Source organism: Pan paniscus, chromosome 1, assembly GCF_029289425.2.
Source record: "Pan paniscus chromosome 1, NHGRI_mPanPan1-v2.0_pri, whole genome shotgun sequence".
NCBI classification, from domain to species: Eukaryota; Metazoa; Chordata; class Mammalia; order Primates; family Hominidae; genus Pan; species Pan paniscus.
In genome coordinates, this window is record NC_073249.2 from 24825355 (window position 1) to 24845576 (window position 20222).

At 46.0% G+C, this 20222-nt stretch overlaps 1 protein-coding gene across 5 annotated transcripts in view; it reads right to left on the bottom strand.

The window, feature by feature from the left end:
* CNIH3 (cornichon family AMPA receptor auxiliary protein 3) overlaps positions 1 to 20222 on the bottom strand; it is a 343860-nt gene that overhangs the window by 76424 nt on the left and 247214 nt on the right. For all 5 annotated transcript variants that reach the window (XM_034947662.3, XM_055107644.2, XM_055107643.2 and 2 more), the window contains 2 exons: positions 20055 to 20123; positions 16232 to 16279 (listed from right to left, as the gene is read on the bottom strand). In XM_034947662.3, the coding sequence (XP_034803553.1) occupies positions 16232 to 16279; positions 20055 to 20123 (117 nt within the window). The remainder of the gene's footprint in view (positions 1 to 16231; positions 16280 to 20054; positions 20124 to 20222) is intronic.

Sequence of the window (20222 nt, forward strand, 5' to 3'; positions counted from 1 at the left end):
GTCCTGCTCTCAAGTGACAACTTCGGGGCAGTGAAGTGCCTGGGATCTCCTGGGAAGGGACATCCCATAAACAAAAATAATTACAATAATTACATGACTTTGGCCCTACTCAGCAAGTGGCACCTCTGCAGAAGTTCACATGGCAGATGTGGATTTTGTCCTGACTCTGTGCCTGCTGGGGAAACAGGCACTGGAGCTAATTAGAATGACGAATGACCCATGCCCTGTCCAACATGTGTTGAGCCAACCATCTAGGTCCAGGGGACAGGCTCTGCACTCTGCTCCCTGCAAGAGGTGTGGTAGCATGGAGAGGCGGGACCCAGTCCCTTCTGTTTGGGCCCTTTCTCCAGGAGAATGATGGGAGAAAGTCTTCACAGACTTTACTGAGGATACCTTTGCTTTTGATCTTGATAAACACAATAAAACCCAATGAAAGAGGATCCAAGTCTTGCCCTTTCTTTCTCTAAAGCACATCTGGGATAATGAGAAAGTGCTAGGAAAATTAAAACCCAGAAACTCACTATTCACTCTATTTGCCATTCACCAAAGAACAGAATTCAAGGGCAGGTAAATCATTTCTCCTAGCCAATGGGATGTTGTTTCCATGAAAACTCTTCTCTGGTGCAGAGATCCTGTTGCAGACTGAAACATGTCCTCCCAAATTTTATATGTGGAAGCCCTAACCCCCAGTACCTCAGAATGGGACAGTAAGTATTTGGAGACAGAGTCTTCAAAGAAGCAATTAGGTTAAATGTGGTCATTAGGGTGGGCCCTATTATTGCCAAAACCCTATTAACCTCACTAGGGAGGGTACCAGATTCAAGAGTCTGAAGAAGAGACCCAGAGCTAGCAAACAAGACATGGGGTTTTATTAGTGGCCTCCATACAGGGGAGAGAGTCCAGTGGTGGCAAGCTGGACAGGCGAACTACCTTATATACAGAAATGGTCCAACGGTGATGGGCTGGACAAAATATCCGCCTTCCTACAGTGCAGTGGCAGTGGGCTGGACAACACATCCACCTTCCTACAGTCCAGTAGGCGGTGGGCCAGACAAGATAACCACAGGGCCCAGTGGAAGCAGGGTAGGCAAGAAAACCACAACCTCCTGCAAACATCATGCAGCTTATAAGACATTGTCATTTAACACTCTCCCCTAATGACCCCCACATGGCAACCTTCATTCAACCCAAAGCTCAGGGCCTCAATCCCCTGTGCAGTGCATGTCCCTGACAAGTGGGACAGGTAGGGGGTGAGGGGCTCAGATTTTTATCATAGATAAGGTATGAATCTCTGGGTTGGCCACACACAGGTTCCCCAGCTTGGAACACACATTCAGATGCATCTGCCATATAGGGCCATTCTAAAGGTATGCTTAAATTATTGCTGTCAGATGGATTTACCCTATAGACCCTAACCTGGTATGACTAGTGTCCTTAAAGAAGAGGAAATTAGGACACGGACACACAGAGGAATGATCACGTGGAGACAGTGAGAAGGTGGCCATACACAAGCCAAGCAGAGAACCCTCAGAAGGAACCAACCCTGCCGACACCTTGATCTAGTACTTCTAGCCTCCAGACCTGTGAGAAGATGAATGCCTGTGGCTAAAGCCACCCAGCTGCTGTGTTATGGCACCCCTGGCTGACATTCAGCTGCCGAAGGGCCAGGAGAAGGGGGTACAGTGTCCTCTGAAGGTTCTTTCTCTCAAGACATCAGTTTCAACAGTCTCTTGAGGTTGAAACAATGCCTTTGGTCAAAACTTCTTAGCCCATTTTTGACTTGGAGGGTGAGAATCAGTGGAGAAGAGATGGTAGTCAGACTAGAGAAGAGAACAGGGCCCATCCGCATGAGGCTAATGGTGGATCCTGGGAATGGATATGCCCGGGAATGTCCAGGGATGGTGCCAAGCTTGCTCTGAAAAACTCAAAGATGTGGAAGTATTCTGGGAAAAGTAGGGAAACGTGTCTTCAATCCCTAGAGCATGGAACATAAGGACTATCAGAAAGGGCAGGGATTTGGGTGTGAATCCAGACCCTGCACTTACTAAGTGACCTCATAGCCCTCCGAGTCTCAGCTCCCCATCTCCACATCACAGCAGTGTGGTAAGAACAAGTGAAACACTTGTAAAGCATGTAGCACATGTAAAGCATGTAGCAGTCACCATGGAGTTTGTTCCACTCATTCATTCATTCATTCATTCCATCAGCAAAGCATTACTGGCTATGTGCTGCGCTGGCTGTAGGCAGAGTTCCGCAAGTGAACAAGATTCACAATTAGTGCCCTTACTCATCTTCTAGTCTGCTAAGGAAAGCACGCTTTTTACAAATTATTATACCTTCTGAATTCCACCTATACCTACCTTCCTTTTAAAGCCCAGAATATGTGTGCTTGAAATACATTATCAATAACTCAGAACGACCCAGCATTGGCAATTGGTATCATCACTGTCAAAAAATGTGAAGTACCCAATGGCATGTATTAAAGTCTAGCTCATGCAGAGACTTCTACAGTTTCTCTCAGAAGACATATAGTTTGTCATTTATCAGTACACCCTGCCTAAGTGGTTCCTTTATTTGGTTCCCACCAGGACACCAGTGGCACTGGTGCTACCTTATGCTGGTGCGCTGAGTGGTAACAGCAGTGATGTCACCACTAAAAGGCCACAATAGCAGAGCTGTTCTTGCTGCGTGTTCCCCGCCTACCTCCTTGTGCTATAATCGGTGATCATTGTCCTCCAGAATCTCATCATTGCTTTGACCATTTGGCTGATACAGAAAGGAAACAGGATGGCTTTTCTGTCCCTTTATAATAACGGCACTTTGCATTTGTATAGCACATTTAACTTATTCAGTGCATTTTCTTGTCTACTGCTGGGTCTTATCCTAATGAAACAAAACTCCATGAGTTGTGTAATTGTGCCACACAGACAGCTTAGAAATCAGAGCCAGTGAAACTCAGCTCTGGAGGAGGACCAATGCCCCAAATTGCTTAAGGAATAACAAGTCCCATAGAAGTTACAAATGGAGCCAGCATGATAACTCGACAATGCAGCTTTTCCATGGGGAGAAGATATGTCTGGAGCATGCGAATTAATTCAGCACAAGCTGGGAGCTCAGAGGAATTCTCTCTTATTGTCCCCACCTAGGTACAGGCTGGCACGGTTTTACCTTTAGAGAGGGGCAGTAGGAGTTGGAAAGAGTGAGAGGCAGAGACTGGATAATGCTACCAAGAATAAGAGGTTATTAGGATTTGTAAGATTGGCCCATTTTGTGGCCCAGAAACAGGACCCAGAAATGTTTCTTGCTTCTTCAGCAATTTGGAAAAGGGCAAGAATGAGTGCCTGGAAGGGTGAGCATTCTGGGGGTTGAAAAACAGAATCTTTACTTCTCATCACATTCTGGAAAATGAAGCATCTGGAAGCAGAGTTCCCACCATGAAAAGCACGTGGCTCGTGGATGACTTGCAATGAGTCATCCCACTGGGCTGACCATCTCCCTGGAATTTAGGAAGTAACTCCTTCAGTCTACTTGGGCACCTGTTGGCAAATTATTGCTTTTACTCTGCTACCATTTTGAAAATTATGGCTCTGTAAATCATACCCTGGAGAACGGAGAGAGTGAAAATGCCTCCCCACCTGCACTATTCTCCCACTCAGTGATCCTCAGCTCGGCTACACATTAGAATCATCTGGAGAGCTGTTAAAAAAACAAGTGCCAAGCTGCACTTCAGAAATTCCGGGGGGTGGGACAAAGGCAACAGGATTTTTTAACCTCCGCAAGCAATTTCGGCGTACAGCCAAGGTTGCAAACTAGCGCTCTAACTATGTCCACTACAATGCTCCCCCACTGGGCACTGAGGGTGCTCTGATGTGACAAGCACATCACACCTGTCATAGCCTTTCTCTGGTCTTCTCCACATGCCTTTATCCCATGCTCAGCAGTGGGAATTCCTGCTCACACATTATGAAAATCATAGCCCATGGTATTTGTGGTTGCCAGTCTCATGTTGACTAAACTTTGCAGCTAGCTAACATGCATCTGACACCATGCTAAGCAATGTAGCAGTTGCAGAAACCAGAAGGACAGTATCCTTGTCTTCAAGAATACAACTGTGTAAAATACATGTACAGGCAACTATCATATAAGGTGCTAGGTGATCAGCGCTTTGAGGGACTCTCAGGCAGGAATGCAGAGAAAAAGCAAGATTTCTTTTAGCTGTACTGAGCATGTCTTCACAACTGACACACCACATACACACACACACACACACACACACAAATTTATCCCCTTCAGCACATAACAACCAACTATGTACATGGTAGGTGCTAAATGAATTCCAGTTGAAAGAATGAATAAATTCAGATTGGTACCTATTGGGTTGTTCCATCAAAGCCAACAGCCAGCACTTCTCAGCTCCCCACAACCCATACAATGCCCAGCCTCCTCCAGGTCCCATTTAATATCATTCAACCTGTGACACCTCGTCTTGCTCCTCTCCCACCTCACATTCCTGCCCTTAGTTTTCCAGAGTGCACATCAGTGGCTGTGTGCCCTGCACAGGCTGCGCTGCTGACCGACTTCCTCCATGAGACAGAGATCTGCAGCTGTCCTCCTAAGTCCTCACTCCCATTTCTCTGGAATAAAGTCCCTGATGTTGAGCTGAGCACACAGCCCCATAGAATCAAGACTAGATTCTGCCATTTGCCTAAGATCTGGCCTAACAGTTAAAGAGAAGTGGTGTGTGTGACTTCTGGGTCACTTCCTTCAAAGAAATGGCCCTTTTCCTCTTGCCTCCTCCATCCTGCTACTTGAAAGGAGGTCATGATGTGACGTCCTCATGGTCCACATGGACAAGGAAATTCCCTGAAAATGACAGAGCTCCAAAGATGGGAGGAGCCTGGGTCTCTAGACAGCTTTGTGAGGCCGAGTCCCACCCACCCCATTCCAGCCTGGACAGGCCTCCCAAGGCAGAGTGAGCCCCATCATGTTTCAGTCACGGTTATAGTGGGTCTCTGTTACTCACAGACCCAAACCCATATCCCAATACGCTTTCCTGCCTCTCACACATCCTACGATCCCAGAGTTCCTTGTTACATTAATGAGAGGAGAAGGATATTATGAAAACCCAAATTGTTTCTGTCAGAACAATCAATGATTTGGTGACTTCTCATAGCAAAACTCCCAAGAGTCCCTAAATCTTTATTGCTGAGAAGGTCAGGCTGTGACAATCTGCTCTGCCTCTGCCGACGAATGCAGTAAGAGGACCAGCCTAGTTTCATCTGGTCCAGACTACAGGGGAGCCTGAGCGATCATCATTCTTTTCACTGGCCCCGCAGAGATTGGCCCCTAGGGCAGTGGTAAGAAGCTCTGTAAAGTTATGGAAAATAACGGACTCCTATGAATGTGAGGAATTAGAAGCAGCAAGGGTTGAGGACTGTGAACATGGACTCTGGGACCAGACCTATGAGCTGGGTGACCTTGAACAAGGTACTGACCATCTGGTGAGCAGATAATTTCACCCAACTCACAGGGTTGCTGTGAAGGTTCGGTTCACAGCAGTTCCAGGCCTCTCTGTAAACCTGCTGAACCTGAACTTACCAGAATTGAGGGGACTGCATTAGTTAGGGCTCTCCAGTAAAACAGAACCAACAGGGGTGTGTGTGTGTGTGTGTGTGTGTGTGTGTGTGTGTGTGTGTGTGTGTGTGTGTGTGTGTGTGTTTAGAAAGAGAGAGATTTTAAGGAATAGGCTCATGCAACTGTAGAGATTTGGTAAGTTCAAAATCTGCAGAGTGGGCTGGCAGGCCAGAGACCCACGGAAGAGTCAAGTTGTGGTTGAAGTCTGAAAGCCGACTGCTGGCCAAATCCACTCTTGCTCAGGAGAGCTCAGTCTTTCTGCTCCAGTAAGGCCTTCAACTGATTGAGTGAGGCCCACCCACAGAAGGGACGATAATGTGCTTTACTCAAAGTCCAATTTATTTTTTAAATTTTATTTCAATAGTTTTTGGGGAGCAGGTGGTGTTTGGTTACATGGATAAGTTCTTTAGTGGTGATTTCTGAGATTTTGGTGCACCCATCACCTGAGCAGTGTACACTGTACCCTATGTGTAGTCTTTTATCCCTCACCTCCTCCCACCTTTCCCCCAAAATCCCCAAAGCCCATTATATCATTTTTATGCCTTTGCATTCTCATAGCTTAGCTCCCACTTATAAGTGAGAATATATGATATTTGGATTTCCATTCCTGAGTTTCTTCACTTAGAATAATGGCCTCCAGTTCCATCCAAGTTGCCGCAAAGGCCTTTATTTCATTATTTCATTCCATTTCATGGCTAAGTAGTATTCCATGGTGTATACATGCCACATTTTCTTTCCACTCGTTGGCTGATGGGCATTTAGGTTGGTTCCATAATTTTGCAATTACAAATTATACTACTATAAACATGTGTGTGCATGTGTCTTTTTCATATAATGAAAGTCTGATTTAAATGTTAACCTCATCCAAAAAATACACCCTCACAGAAACAACCAGAACAATGTTTGATCACATATCTAGGCACCGTGACCTAGCCAAGGTGACAGATAAAATTAACTATCCTGGGTGGATAGGAATCTACCTTTCGGAGTCGTATGTTTAATCATCAATCCAGATTCAACGTGAGGAACAGCCAGGTTTAGGGACCCTCTCAATGACACAACCTAAAGTCCCTGACAGTTTTAGGGTTTCTTCTCCTGCTGCCATGAGGGCTGCTGGACTTCTTTACTTTTTGAAACTGGTTGTGACGGCCCCACATTCATCTCAAAACCAACCTTCTGTTGTGTCTCAGGTGAGGAAGGTGTTCTCTCCACACACAGCCAGGACATAGCAACTTGTGGAAATGCTCCCCAAGTCCAGGGCTCAGCTCATCCTGGGCTGTCTGCAAAGGAGCTGGCAGCTGGCAACATCTGTCTGCTGTCAACTTTTCTGGGTGGAAGCTCTTGTCCCTCTCCTCTCCTCCTCCACAGATCCAGTTCTCCAGACCCTGGGGAGCCATCCTGGCAATGCTTAGGAATCCCCAGAACATCTACCACTCAAGTCACCAAATATTTCCCAGAGTGTCTCTCTACCGTGGCCCCCCATGGGGCATTTTCAAAATACAGATGACTAGACCCTCGCAAGAACTACTGGAGCAGATCTTCTGGAAGTGATTCTTAAGCAGATATATGTTGAAACATCTCCAGAGGTGATCTTGATATGCAAAAAAATTAGAAACCACCAGTTCCACTAATGACGAATACTGGAGACCAGCAGACTCTAACATTTGCTACTTCCTGATACGATCCTAGCATAGGAATTTTCACAATCAAGGCAGCAAGGTCTGACTGAAGAATATCCACACCCTTTGCCCCTAACTTTGTAGTCCCCCCATGCTGACCAAAGCTTGAAAAGGTGCTTGCGCATTTCCACTTCTTCTCTTGCTTCTCTATTACACCAGGAGAACAAGCCTCAGGTGGTCGCTGGAGGATGAGATGTGTCTGAGGCTGACTGAGATGAGCTAATGGCCTGCTGCCCACCAGATACAAGAATGAGCTCCAGCCAAGACCAGAAGAACATCCCCCCTGCCCAAGCGCAGCCAAGGTCAACAGAACTGACCACATGACCCATGGACTCGTGAGAAATAAATGATGGTTGCTGTAAGCTGGTTTGATACCTTATTATCAGGGCAATAGAGAACTAACAAGGATAGGGCCAACCAGCTACCCAGATCCCCAGTGAAAAGCCAGTGCCCATGTGTTAGGGATTTGTTTGTAAAGTCCTTCAGTTCGCCTGCTGCGGCCCTAGGGAAGGAGTGAAGTGAGGACAAGTCCCCTCCAACTTCTGGTTCAGCAACCCCATGACAGCACCACAGTTTACGCATCAAGGAAAATGTTCCCTCTTTCCCTCTGACTAACAAGGAGTTTGCCACGGAAAGCGTCTGAAAATAAATTATACATGAGACATGGTTTCTGAACTAGTTACAACTTTTGTTCCAGGATATTTTTACCTCTCTTCAAATATTCCCTCTAGGGGTGAACTACCCTACCAAGAAGTTAAATGAAATTAGAAAAAGAGCCTTAAAAGAATCCACTCGGACCCATCAACAGTGAGCCAAGCATCTTACAGGCTCCCTGAGGCCCTATGTGGTTTCGGTATCCGTAGCTTCCCTTTAAAACAGCTGAGCCATGTTACTGTAGCGGTGGTCCTTAAGGAGCATGTTTCGAAAAGAAGCAGCAATCTCCCTTATAATGTGGTGATCAGAAATGTGGACTCTGGTCACATGGGCTTGCCTTCAAATCCCAGCTCTATCACTTAAGAAATAGGAGACTCTCGGATATATACTTAACCTCTCTAAGCCTCAATTTCCTTTTCTGTTAAGTGTGGCTTTTAATAATGACTACTTCATAGGGTTGTTGTGAGATTAAAGGAGTTAATACTTTTAAAGGCATACAGTAGTCAGCATCACTATTTCCATGCTTTAGAAATCCTCCCAAGAAACGGAGAATTCTGATCTAGAAAACTTCTGTGTCAAGGATGGTCTCTCTACGGCACTCCACACAACTGCCTTTGAGTTGACGTATCCCTTTTCACGTATCATGTCCCTCAATTAAAATATGCCATTCCCTCCAGAGCCCTGTAGGAAGAACCGTATTAACAGCTAAAAAGAACTGAAATGAAGTCAATCCCTTGTGGCGAGGAGTGCCAGTAATTAGAGAAAAAAGGCACCATCTTCTCCATTCCTCCCAGTTGTTTTTAGAGACTGGGTCTTACACTGTCCCAGGATGCAGGGCAGTGGCATGACCTTGGCTCACCGCAGCCTGAACCTCCTGGACTCAAGTGATCCTCCCACCTCACCCTCCCTCCTGAGTAGCTGGGACTACAGGTGTGCACCACCGTGCCTGGCTAATTTTATTTTACTAACTGTTTGTAGATATGGGGGTCTCACTATGTTACCCACACTGATCTCAACCTCCTGGGCTCAAGCAATCCTCCTGCCTCCCAAAGTGCTGGGATTACAGGCACAAGCCACTGCGCCCTGCCCTTTCCAGTTGTTAGCACATGACAAATACTGTGCACCAAAGCAACATAGATCTTTCTCTAAGTTCTGGTTTATAAATGTACTTAGTAGCCCCCACTTAGGTCAAAGAAATTTGGACAAAGCTTGAAACCATCTATTTGTAAATTTGTAGAGTCAAAGAATGGCTGGACTCTGGCAAAGAATAAGATCACTTTAAGAAAAAAGTTTTCCCCTTTTAGAAGTGCCACAAGCTTATGGTATCAATGAGATACCAGGAGCTAAGATACTCTGCCCAATGAGAGAATGAAAATCATCCATCCACTACAGCTTTTTACATCTACGCATGTCAGGAATGTTGCCATGAGAATGTTATGTAACAAGCCATTCCAAAATACAGTGCCTTAAAACAATAACCATTTATACTTGCTCCCACATCTAAAGGATGGTTGGCAGTCACTGGCTCTAGCAGGCTTGGCCTTGAGATACAGGTGGGCTCAGGTAGGTTCCCCATGCCTCTCATCCTCCTTGAACCAGTGCATTGGTCTTGTCAATGACAGAATTTCAGAAGGGAACACAGGAATATCCAATGACTCTCACAGCCTTGACACACACTCCCGCACCTGCCCACTTTGCAGTGGACAAGTCCTGTCACCTGGCAGAGCCAAGTATCAGTGGGGAGAGGAAATATACTCTGCTTATAGGAGGAGGAACTGCAAAATCATAGTGCAAAGGTCACGGAGACCAGGCTGAGTTGCTTCAGGGGCCTGTGACCTGTGCAGCTGCACAAGGCCCTGAGCTGGGAAGGGCCCCATCTTTGGTTGAATGTTTGGCATCAGTTTCTGACATGGAGCCTCACATTGCCATTTTTCACCAGGCCCTGCCAATTATGTAGACAGTCCTGGAGAGAGGGGAGGGTAAGGAAGCATTAATAATAATGCAATCTCCTCATTTAACAAGACTGACTTTTCACTGGGAAAGTGTCATATCCACTTCCCATCTCTTCCAACCCCTGCTTTCAGAACCACATCATGGAATTTGTGCAGTGGGTTCAGGCTGCTACTGGCAGCCTCACTTCACATCATAACTCCTCTGTAAGACAGAGCTGTGGCTCTGGGAAGCTTTAACAAGAAACAGACACAGGTGCCCATTAGTGGGAGCACCGGTGGTCATATCACCACTGCATTTCCGGTACTATACCTGGAGCACCTGCCCCTTCCCACCAGGCTCTCCAATGAACTCAACGGCCCACTCACCCTCAAACCCTACCCACACACCCTTCTCCTCCATGTGGTGATGAGAATGCCCAATGAAGAATGAAAATAATCCACCCACTACAGCTTTTTATATTCACAAATGTCAGGGAAAACCTGCAGTGGGACTGGACAAATCCTTGGGGAAACTGGGACATGAATTGGAGAATCACAGAATTGTCAAGCCAGAAGGGACATCCCAAACTATGCAACTAAATGTCCCCAACATTGGGCAGCCTCAGTCTAACTCAAAATCATCTCAGACATGAACTTGTCTAATGTGATCTAAGGGGCCGGGTGCCTGTAATCACGCTTGTAATCCCAGCACTTTGGGAGGCTGAGGAGACTGGATCACCTGAGGTCAGGAGTTCGAGACCAGCCTGGCCAACATGGCATAACCTCATCTCTACTAAAAATACAAAAATTAGCCAGGCATGGTGGTGCATGCCTGTAGTCCCAGGTACTCAGGAGGCTGAGGCAGGAGAATCACTTGAACCTGGGAGGCAGAGGTTGCAGTGAGCCGAGATCGTGCCACTGCACTTTAGCCTGGACAACAAAGTGAGACTCTGTCTCAAAAAATAAAAAATAAAAATGAAAACAACTAACTTGGTCTAAGGGATGTGAACATTTCACAACCAGTCCCAAAGTTTGATGACTACCACTGATGAAGCACATTTCTCCTTATTCTCATACCAATCATTTGGGCTCACATTTAAGTTAATTTCCTCGAACCACTCGCTAAACTTGCAGATGCAACAGGAGTCAGCCTCCTCCCCACGAGAACCCTTTATATGCCCAAAAGCAGCAGTCACACCAACCTCTGCCTTCCAGGATGCTTCCTGCTCCCAAACCTGCACTTTGTAGGGGCCCCACAGAGCTTATGATGTGCTCTGGTGGGGAGAGCTGCTCAAGAGGCAAGTGGCTCTTGCCACAAAAAAATGAATCATGAGCACAAGTCAACACAAGAATCCTGCAGTTCAGACAATTACCCAAAGAACACATTTTCTGATAATTATAGAGCTAAAAACAGATCCAGTTTGAAAATCCCTTCCTTTCTCCCAAGAAAGCTGAGGAGGTGGTTTAACAACAATCAGCTGCTGAGATGCATCACATTCTAGAGTGTTTAGGAGGCTCGTTCCAAGAAATTCTTGGAAGGTGCAGTTCCCAGAAGGTGGTGCTGCTAACTAGACCCATTAACCCTCCCCGCCATCCCCAACATGTGCTCACAGCTTGGGAATCGGAACTCAGAAGCCCATTCAAAACGAGAGAGACGGGAGGGAGGAGGCCCAGGCCGGCCCACCGTGTGATGCTGCTCAAACACCAAACGGCACTAACCTAAGAAAATGGGAGGGGATGCTAAGAGGGGATGCAACCAGCCAAGGATTATCTCGGCTGGCCAAGTGTGTGCTTAGCGATGTCATAAAGGGTTTTAGGTAGAACCTAAGAGTCAGGATGATAATAATAACATTTAATATGCATTGCACACTTATGAGCCAGATGTACCATATTACCTCACTTAATTCTCACACACCTCTATGAGCACGGTCCTGTTATTTTTACCCCTAGTTTACAGTCACATTGAGGCACACACTGTGGGTTACATGGATAATAAGGGCAGAGGCAGGATTGGAAGCAGTAGATGTTTGCACACTTCACCAAAACCTTCCAAATATAAAAGTCCCGGAAGTGGCTGAGAGCAGATATTAGGATGGTTGAAATACAGACTACAAGGGGGCAGAGGGTATAAGCATTATGGGAGAAAATCGGACTGAAGAAACTGTAGGTCAGAGATCTTCTGTGTCAATAATGAATACAATATTGAGTTAAATTCAATTTTTAAATACAAATCTTTTTTTTTTTTTTGAGACAGATCTTTGCTATTGTTGCCCAGGCTGGAGTGCAACGGCGCGATCTCGGCTCACCGCAACCTCCACCTCCTGGGTTCAAGCGATTCTCCTGCCTTAGCCTCCGGAGTAGCTGGGATTACAGGCGCCCACCACCATGCCCGACTAATTTGTGGGGGTTTCACCATGTTGGCCAGGCTGGTCACCGACCTCAGGTGATCTGCCCACCTCGGCCTCCCAAAGTGCTGGGATTACAGGTGTGAGCCACCGCGCCTGGCCTATATAAGGAGTAAATGTAGTAAAATATGTAAATTTTGTAGTATGTCACGGACAGTACTGAAATGAAGAAATGGAAAGATTATTGACTAAGCCAGTGTTCCCAAGAAGAAGGATTTAGATGACAGAAGTCCCAGAAAGTTGGCACTCATTCACTCACTTACTTAGTAAATATTCACTGAGCACCTTCAGTGGGCTATGCGTTCCTCTACATTCTATGTCACAGCCCATGACAGTGAATGAAACAAAATTGCTGACCATCCAGAACTGGCATTCTAGTGAGAGGAGACAGACCTGCATGCCCAGGACCTAAATGCCTTTGGGAGAACAGTGTTACCAACTTAAGCTAAATAACATGTGAGCTACAGCCAGACCTCAAGGGCCGGACAGACAGAAGCACCTATAATTTGAAATTACATTCAGAAAGAAATTATGTTGAAATCACCCTCATAAAGTTAAGAAAACAAAATTGCTTGACTTTTAACAAAAGCATAAGCTTTAAACAGAAGCATAACTAAGCATTAACCAGCTTGCCCTATAGCCCATCTCCTTATAGCCGCTTACTGCTTAGTCCCATCGCCTCTGTCACAAGGTCCTAACATCTATAGGTAACATCCTTAACATTAAAAAACCTCAAGTTTCCCATTTGAGATATTTTCTAGATCCTGATTCCATCAGGCCCCCTGACACCAGCCAGTCTGCAGACTCCCTCCAAGGAACGGACTTAGTACAAGAATGAAGTTTCTACATCCTTATGATTTCATCTCCCATGTCCTAACCAATCAGCAACCCCCAGTTCTTCAGCCAAAATTCCCTCTAAAATCCCAGCCCAAAACTTCTCGAGGAGGTGGATTTGAGATTCCCTCGTGCCTTGTTTGGCTGCCATACAATTATTAAGCACTTTCTCTGCTGCAACTCCCACCGTCTCACTGTATTGGTCTGTTACTGTGCAAGGGTGCAAAGCTGGTGGTCCTGGTACAAAGCTGGTGGTCCTGTAACAATGATGACATCACTGAAAACAATCTCAGGTATCCAGGGCACACAGAAGAACTAACAACCAATTGTTAAAAGTAGATGTGCTTAGGGCAAGAGGACTGGAGGAGGAGGGAGATTCCACAAAGAAAGAAAGAAAGCAAGCTGGGCTGGGCATGGTGGCTCATCCTTGTAATTCCAGCATTTTGAGAGGCCAAGGTGGGAGGATCACTTGAAGCCAGGAGTTTGAGACCAGCCTGGACAACAAAGCAAGAACCCATCTCTACAAAAAATAAAAAAGTCGGCCAGGCATGGTGGTGCATGCCTGCAGCTCCAGCTACTCAGGAGGCTAAGGTGGGAAAATCACTTGAGCCCAAGGAGTTCAAGGCTGCAGTGAGTTATGATTGCACCCCTGCACTCCAGCCTAGGTGGCAGAGAAGACTCTATCTCAAATAAATAAATAAAGTTGTAGGTACATGGCTTATTTCTGCCTTGAGTTAGTGAAGAGGTGCTGGCCACTCCAGTGCCACTCCCCGTGGGAGCTAGAAAACTGTCAGGCTGCAGAAGGTGTGATCACGCAGCCACAACACCTAAAGTCTTGAAGTCACTGTCTCATGTCCTCTGATGTCTACCTTTTCTCCCCGGTGTTTTCCATGACCATGAGTAGCAACTGCATTTGACCTCCCAGAAGCTGCAGCAGAGGCAGTGGCATGGGAAAAAGGAGCATGTACAAATGAAAGGGGCAAAAGGCAGGAAGAGGTAGAGTACAGTGTTCCTTGGAGTAAAATGCCTCAGTTTATTGTTTATAGAAACTTATGCAAACGATATGCAAATCTGCAAAAAGTAATGCTAATTCTTGCATAGTGTGCTTACTTTCATACCCTTAGCTCTGGGCTGCAAGTCTGTGGGCCACAGGACCTTGGCCATTGCCTGCTGCCTGGCCGGAGTCACTGGTCAAGCAGCATAAAAGAATAAGCAAGGATAAAAGGTGATGGATATGGAACATTGTTCTGCCAGAGAATACAGGATGGTATATCCAGGATGGGAGAAAAAAGGGCAACTTGGAGTCTGAAAGGCAAAACTTTGGTTTTGTCTTGATCCATTTGATGTCACTTAGGCATCAAGTCTTAAAGAACAAACCCAGAGACTATAGAAGTACTGGCTGGACATCCCATTACTGGGCATATACCCAAAGGATTATAAATCATGCTGCTATAAAGACACATGCACACGTATGTTTATTGCGGCACTATTCACAATAGCAAAGACTTGGAACCAACCCAAATGCCCATAAATGACAGACTGGATTAAGAAAATGTGGCACATATACACCATGGAATACTATGCAGCCATAAAAAAGGATGAATTCATGTCCTTTGTAGGGACATGGATGAAGCTAGAAACCATCATTCTCAGCAAACTATCGCAAGGACAGAAAACCAAACGCTGCATGTTCTCACTCATAGGTGGGAACTGAACAATGAGAACACTTAGACACAGGAAGGGGAACATCATACACCGGGGCCTGTCGTGGGGTGGGGGGAGGGGAGAGGGATAGCATTAGGAGATATACCTAATGTAAATGACGAGCCGATGGGTGCAGCACACCAACACGGCACATGTATACATACGTAACAAACCTGCACGTTGTGTACATGTACCCTAGAACTTAAAGTATTAAAAAAAAAAAGTAGTACTGGCTGGAGCAGGTTATGGGTCTCCAAGACATTATCTGGAAAAATAATTTATAAATTTGTGAATTCATATTATGTTATTTTCCTAATCATTCTTTATTCCTTGGATCACAAATATTTTCATATATAGGCTTTATCCGAGCATATTTCCCTGCTGTATCATACAAGATATGGGATTCTAACACACTGGCTCTCTTAGAAGATATTAAAAGACAAGTAATTAGCTAGAAAAATAACCGGCTGCTTGATTAAGCTCTCTCTCAATGAAAGGTATCATTACTGAAATACAGAAAAAACTTTAAAAGCTTGCAAAGTATTTTCCCCTTCTATCAATGTTGGCATAACATTTTATTTCTGTCCTATTCATGTAAGGCTCAAAAACTCCTTTTGGGCTGACAGGTGGCTTTCTATGGCCTGTAGTTCATCCACTCTGTACAGAGGTTAGGGATGTCCTTTGGTTATTTTACCGGCAAGTTGCCGTTCTCCATATTTTGCTGCAAAAAGCACACACTTTTTTGGGAAAGAGACACAGGGGCCCCCAGCTACGGCACAGAGCTATGCTAAATATCAAGTTTGAACTGTGTGTGCCCACATGCGCTTCCTGAATGAGTCTGGGGAAGCTGTAACGTACTACCCATCCATTCAGAGCAACTCTCTGAATGACGTGACTCTGCCTTTAGTAACACTGCCTCATCCCACCCATCCAGCACTCCCAGTGATGCTGACAATCAAATTGCAAAGCTGCGTGACACGCTGCAACCTCAAAGGAAACCCAGCATCTAGTTAAAAACTTCCCAAGGTCGGCGGGGAGTGTTCCTGAGCCCAGCCCCACACAGAACAAAGGCTCTGTGGCAATAGCAGCTGGAAATGCCATCCATCATCATGCAAAGATAAAGAGCTTATAACTCCAACCAGAGGGTACTTGCAAATACCCAGTGCTGTCCTGACACTTTGATTGATGGCCACCTCCTTTAATTAGCTCCTCTTGTCTCTGGAGGTTTCCAAAGAACTGATCACTTGCTCCCACCTCCCCCTTTCCCTGCCACCATTTGCCTCCCTGGTGGACAGGACTGGAGCAGGCAGAGCCTCACTAGCTTCTTTCACTGTGTGCCCACCCACCACCATGCGATCCTCCATCCTCGGCATGAAGCTGCCACACTGACCTTTCGCAGAAGAAAGCAGATGCGCTCGATGTTCCTCAGCCGTTCCCTCTATCAGGATGCACAAGAAAGAAACAAGAGGGGAGGTTAGGGGTTCTGCTAAAACAGCATGAGAAGGCCCCGCAATCAGCCCCAATAGTGGAGGCAGAAGCCACCAGAGACCCCTCCTGGGCACATGGCCAGCATGCTCCCACCCAGTGGCTTTTTCTAACAGAGTTTCTGACTTTCTTCCCTGTACCTTGTCATGGTCATTTGCTCTTAGCAGAACTCTCCCAGCAAACAGCATGGGCTCACCTGCCCTCTCAGTCCAGCACGGATTTCTGTTCTTTTATCTACAGTCAAAGTCTCTCTCAGCCTCTATGTACATATAAGGTGGTCAAACTGCTGAATGGTACCTCGTGTTCATGGAACATCCTAAAGCCTGCAGCCAGCCCTCCCAGGAGGCCTTCCCACTTAGTTCTCGAAGAGCGTATGTGCCCTCATTAGTATCTAAGGTAGACAAGTTCTCTGCCTGCTGGTTTTATTTTTCTAAAGTGAGTCTACTTGGAGGAAGTAATCTCCCTACTAAATTAGACAACAGTGATGCCCCCAGGCTAAGGCTTTTTAAGAAGTTCGAGTCTATCAAGGCCTGGCTCACTGCCAAGGGAAGATAAGATGATGGCCCGTGGCTGGGCAGGTGATGATGCCCGCATCGTGCACTAAATGCCGTTGCCTCCCTTTTCCTTCAGTGACTTTAACGATTTCCAAAGCCACACTGAACACAGCTGTGGCATCTCCCGGTGCTTCATTACTGAGGCAATTTGGTTGCTGTAGATAGAATGGTAATGAGATTCCTCGTGGCTCTGGAAAGGACAGGTGGCTGGGACACTTCATTTCCCTAATTAAATCATAAATATAGTGATTCCTGCGCATCCTGTAAGCCCAGAGGAAGAAGCCCACATCAGGACAAATTAGTGTCCACATGGCTGGAAAGACACACTGCATCCTCCTCACATGTGTACACACACAAACACACATACTTATGTGCACACACGCACGAAAGGGAATGCTACAAGACACGCACTAGCTCCTTCTCCAGCAAGCCAGAGCCCCTGAAGGACAACATCTACCATTACTTTAAAGTAATACTGAATGCCCAGCTGGTAAAAGGAAGGGAAAACATGAGAAACGAGGAGTAAAACCGAGCATTCCTCCTCCTTTCCATCCCAGAGGGTCCAACGATATTGAGAGCTTCAGGGCATCTTAAATCCAAATGGGCCTCATGCCCTCATTGAGAGACGCATCATATGGATCAGCAATTATTTGTGACACACAAGTCCTTCCAGGGCTGGAGTCACCAATCAGTGAAGTAGCTTTTTTAAGCCACCTGAGTCTGAAATGCTGCTTTGGGGGCTCTATAGAGGTCTAAGACCTCGCAGAAGAGTTAAATGAGGCATCTGAAGCATTTAACTTCCTGCCAGGGAGTAACAGCATAAGAACTGGGAAAATGTGTCTAGCAGTCTTCCATTTAGGGTTTTTATTTGTTTTTGTTTTTGTTTTTAATCTGAGACAAGAGTCTTTTCCCCATGGGGCACCTAGAGTCTTTATTCTGTCCATGAGCTTCATAGGGCCCAGGCTCCTTAATTAATCAGTTTACTAATTAGAAGTATGCCTTTAATAACAGGAGTAAAAAAAAGTGAATTGAGATTTAACTTCTATGCCACCACTTCAATATTCACCCATTGTTTAATCGACAAATAGCCATGGAGCACCTACTATGTGCAAATTCTATTCCTGCACTGGCCTTTCACAGAAGCTCCCGGAGAGCATATACTAGTCCTGATTTTCTTTATTCTGTCTAAATTTCCTTATTCTTTGCCATGGTGAGATGGAAAGGGTTCCACAAAAATATTTCATGGTTTCACCAATCACCTGCAACCCAGCATGGAATTTGCATGATAGAATTGAGCAGTAGGACAAATTCTTTCCCTAGCATTTGCCCTGGAATCAGACAAGAAAGCTCTGGGTGTTCTAAGTGAGCTGCCTATTAATTTGAGCCCAAACAATTAGAAGGAAGGAAAGTAGGTTCTTGTCTTCCCTGGCATTCCTAAATGAAGGTGTCTCTCAGACTAGAGCCGCTCACTGCACCTGGTAGATATTGACAGGCCAGGCGTGTAATGTTGGTGCCAAACACAAAAACATCCAGAAAGACATGAGACCCAGAGTGAAATCTTTCAGGCCTGACAGATCCAAATTATCCCAGATGCATGGTGAGGCTGGTAGATGGAAACAAAATGGATTTTAATAGTTATAAGTTCATGAAATACAGCAAGTTTTCAAGTGGATCTTGCAGGTTCTTTAAACTTGCATTAAAATTTGCTTTGAAAGAATTCGTCTCTATTTCATGGAATCAAAAAATATGACGCCAAAGCGGGCCTCAGATATTATAAAATCAGGTCTCTTAAAGAGGCAACACAGGGTAGATGGCAGGATGAGAGACTTTGGAGACAGGCAAGCCTGGGTTCAAGTCCTAGCTGCAGCACTCATGAGCTATAAATCCCTGTACAAACGAGTCCATTTTGTGGTTTATAAATTGGGTTAATGATGCTTGTCTCATAGCATTATTGTGAGGATTACAGATTATGTATATAAAGTTCCTAGCACATAATAAAAACTCAAAAAAATGACAACTCCAGTAATAACTCTATAGAAAGGGACACTGAATCCTGGTTCTTCCATATGGTCTTTTGGTACCTCCCTAAAAGCATATCCTTCTTCATAGGGCCTGCAGCTAAGGAGAAGAGACCTCTTTGTCCCTGCTGAATGACGCCATAAACATTCCAAGCTAAGACGGTATCACGCTAGCAGAGCCTGTTGTTCTCTCCACAACTTCTGGCTGAAAAGGTCAACGAAGCTACTCAAAGAGGCAAAAAGTTGCCTTAGCGCTGGAAACCATGGCCTGGAAGGAACTTCAACTAAACACAGAACCAGTGAATTTGGATTGAGAAACACACTTGAATGAACTGTGTGTGCACCACCCTTTGAACTCAGAAGTGCAGGTAGGGAGTAAGTTTGGAAAAGGCTCTGTCCACATACAGGGTTGGTCTCTGGCTCCGGGACATGGACTACACTGACCAGGGAAACAAACAGCCAAAACACCTGTCCCCACCCAGCATCCATTCAGAAGCTCCCAGTCGGAGGCACAGCCAGGGCACAGGGGAAGGGCAGCATGTAGGGCCTGCCAAGCCAGACAAGCAGGAAGATGCCAGGCACCACGCATGCTGGGGCAGGTGACCTTTCACGACCCAAACCCAGACCAGGACAATCAGACTGCACCAAATCCTCCAGGCAGAGGTGAGCTGATCTCAGGCCCACAGAACCACCTGAGATGAATGCTTTCTGGGTGATGGATGGCGCCAGGGACTTTGTGCATTAACCCACCCTCCACGTCTCCACTTGGTGCCCAGGTGGAGAGGGCAGCACGGACATCCACTCAGGGTGCTCACATGCCTGCAAACATGCTGGCCAACATGGAGCCTCTTTCCTTGTTTAAGGATGAGTAACCAAAACACACGAGCATCAGGCTTTGAGGACTCAAGGGCCACAGCACAGTAGACTATTCCCCTGGGTTACTGGGATAGTCACATCTGATTTGCAACATATCTCAAGACCTCAGCACACTTCAAGAATGAGAAGGCTCCTCCACAACCTTGAGCCAGGTAGAGAGGCACAGTGAGGGCGAGCATGTTCTTTACGCATTCAAATCATTCACATTCTCGCCCTCCTTCCCACGCCCTGGGTAGCCTGGGGTGACAGCACCTTCCCCTCACCAGTACCCGCTACTTACCGCATGAACAGGGTTGCACTGGTCTATGGGGCTCTTAAAATCCGTCCTTAACTCATCAAAGGCAATTATCTGAAACAGAATACAGAGATTTGAGGTGTTAGTGCACACGAGTCAACACACCATGTCCAAAGCTTCTGTGGATTTGCTTCCAAATAACACAACAGAAAG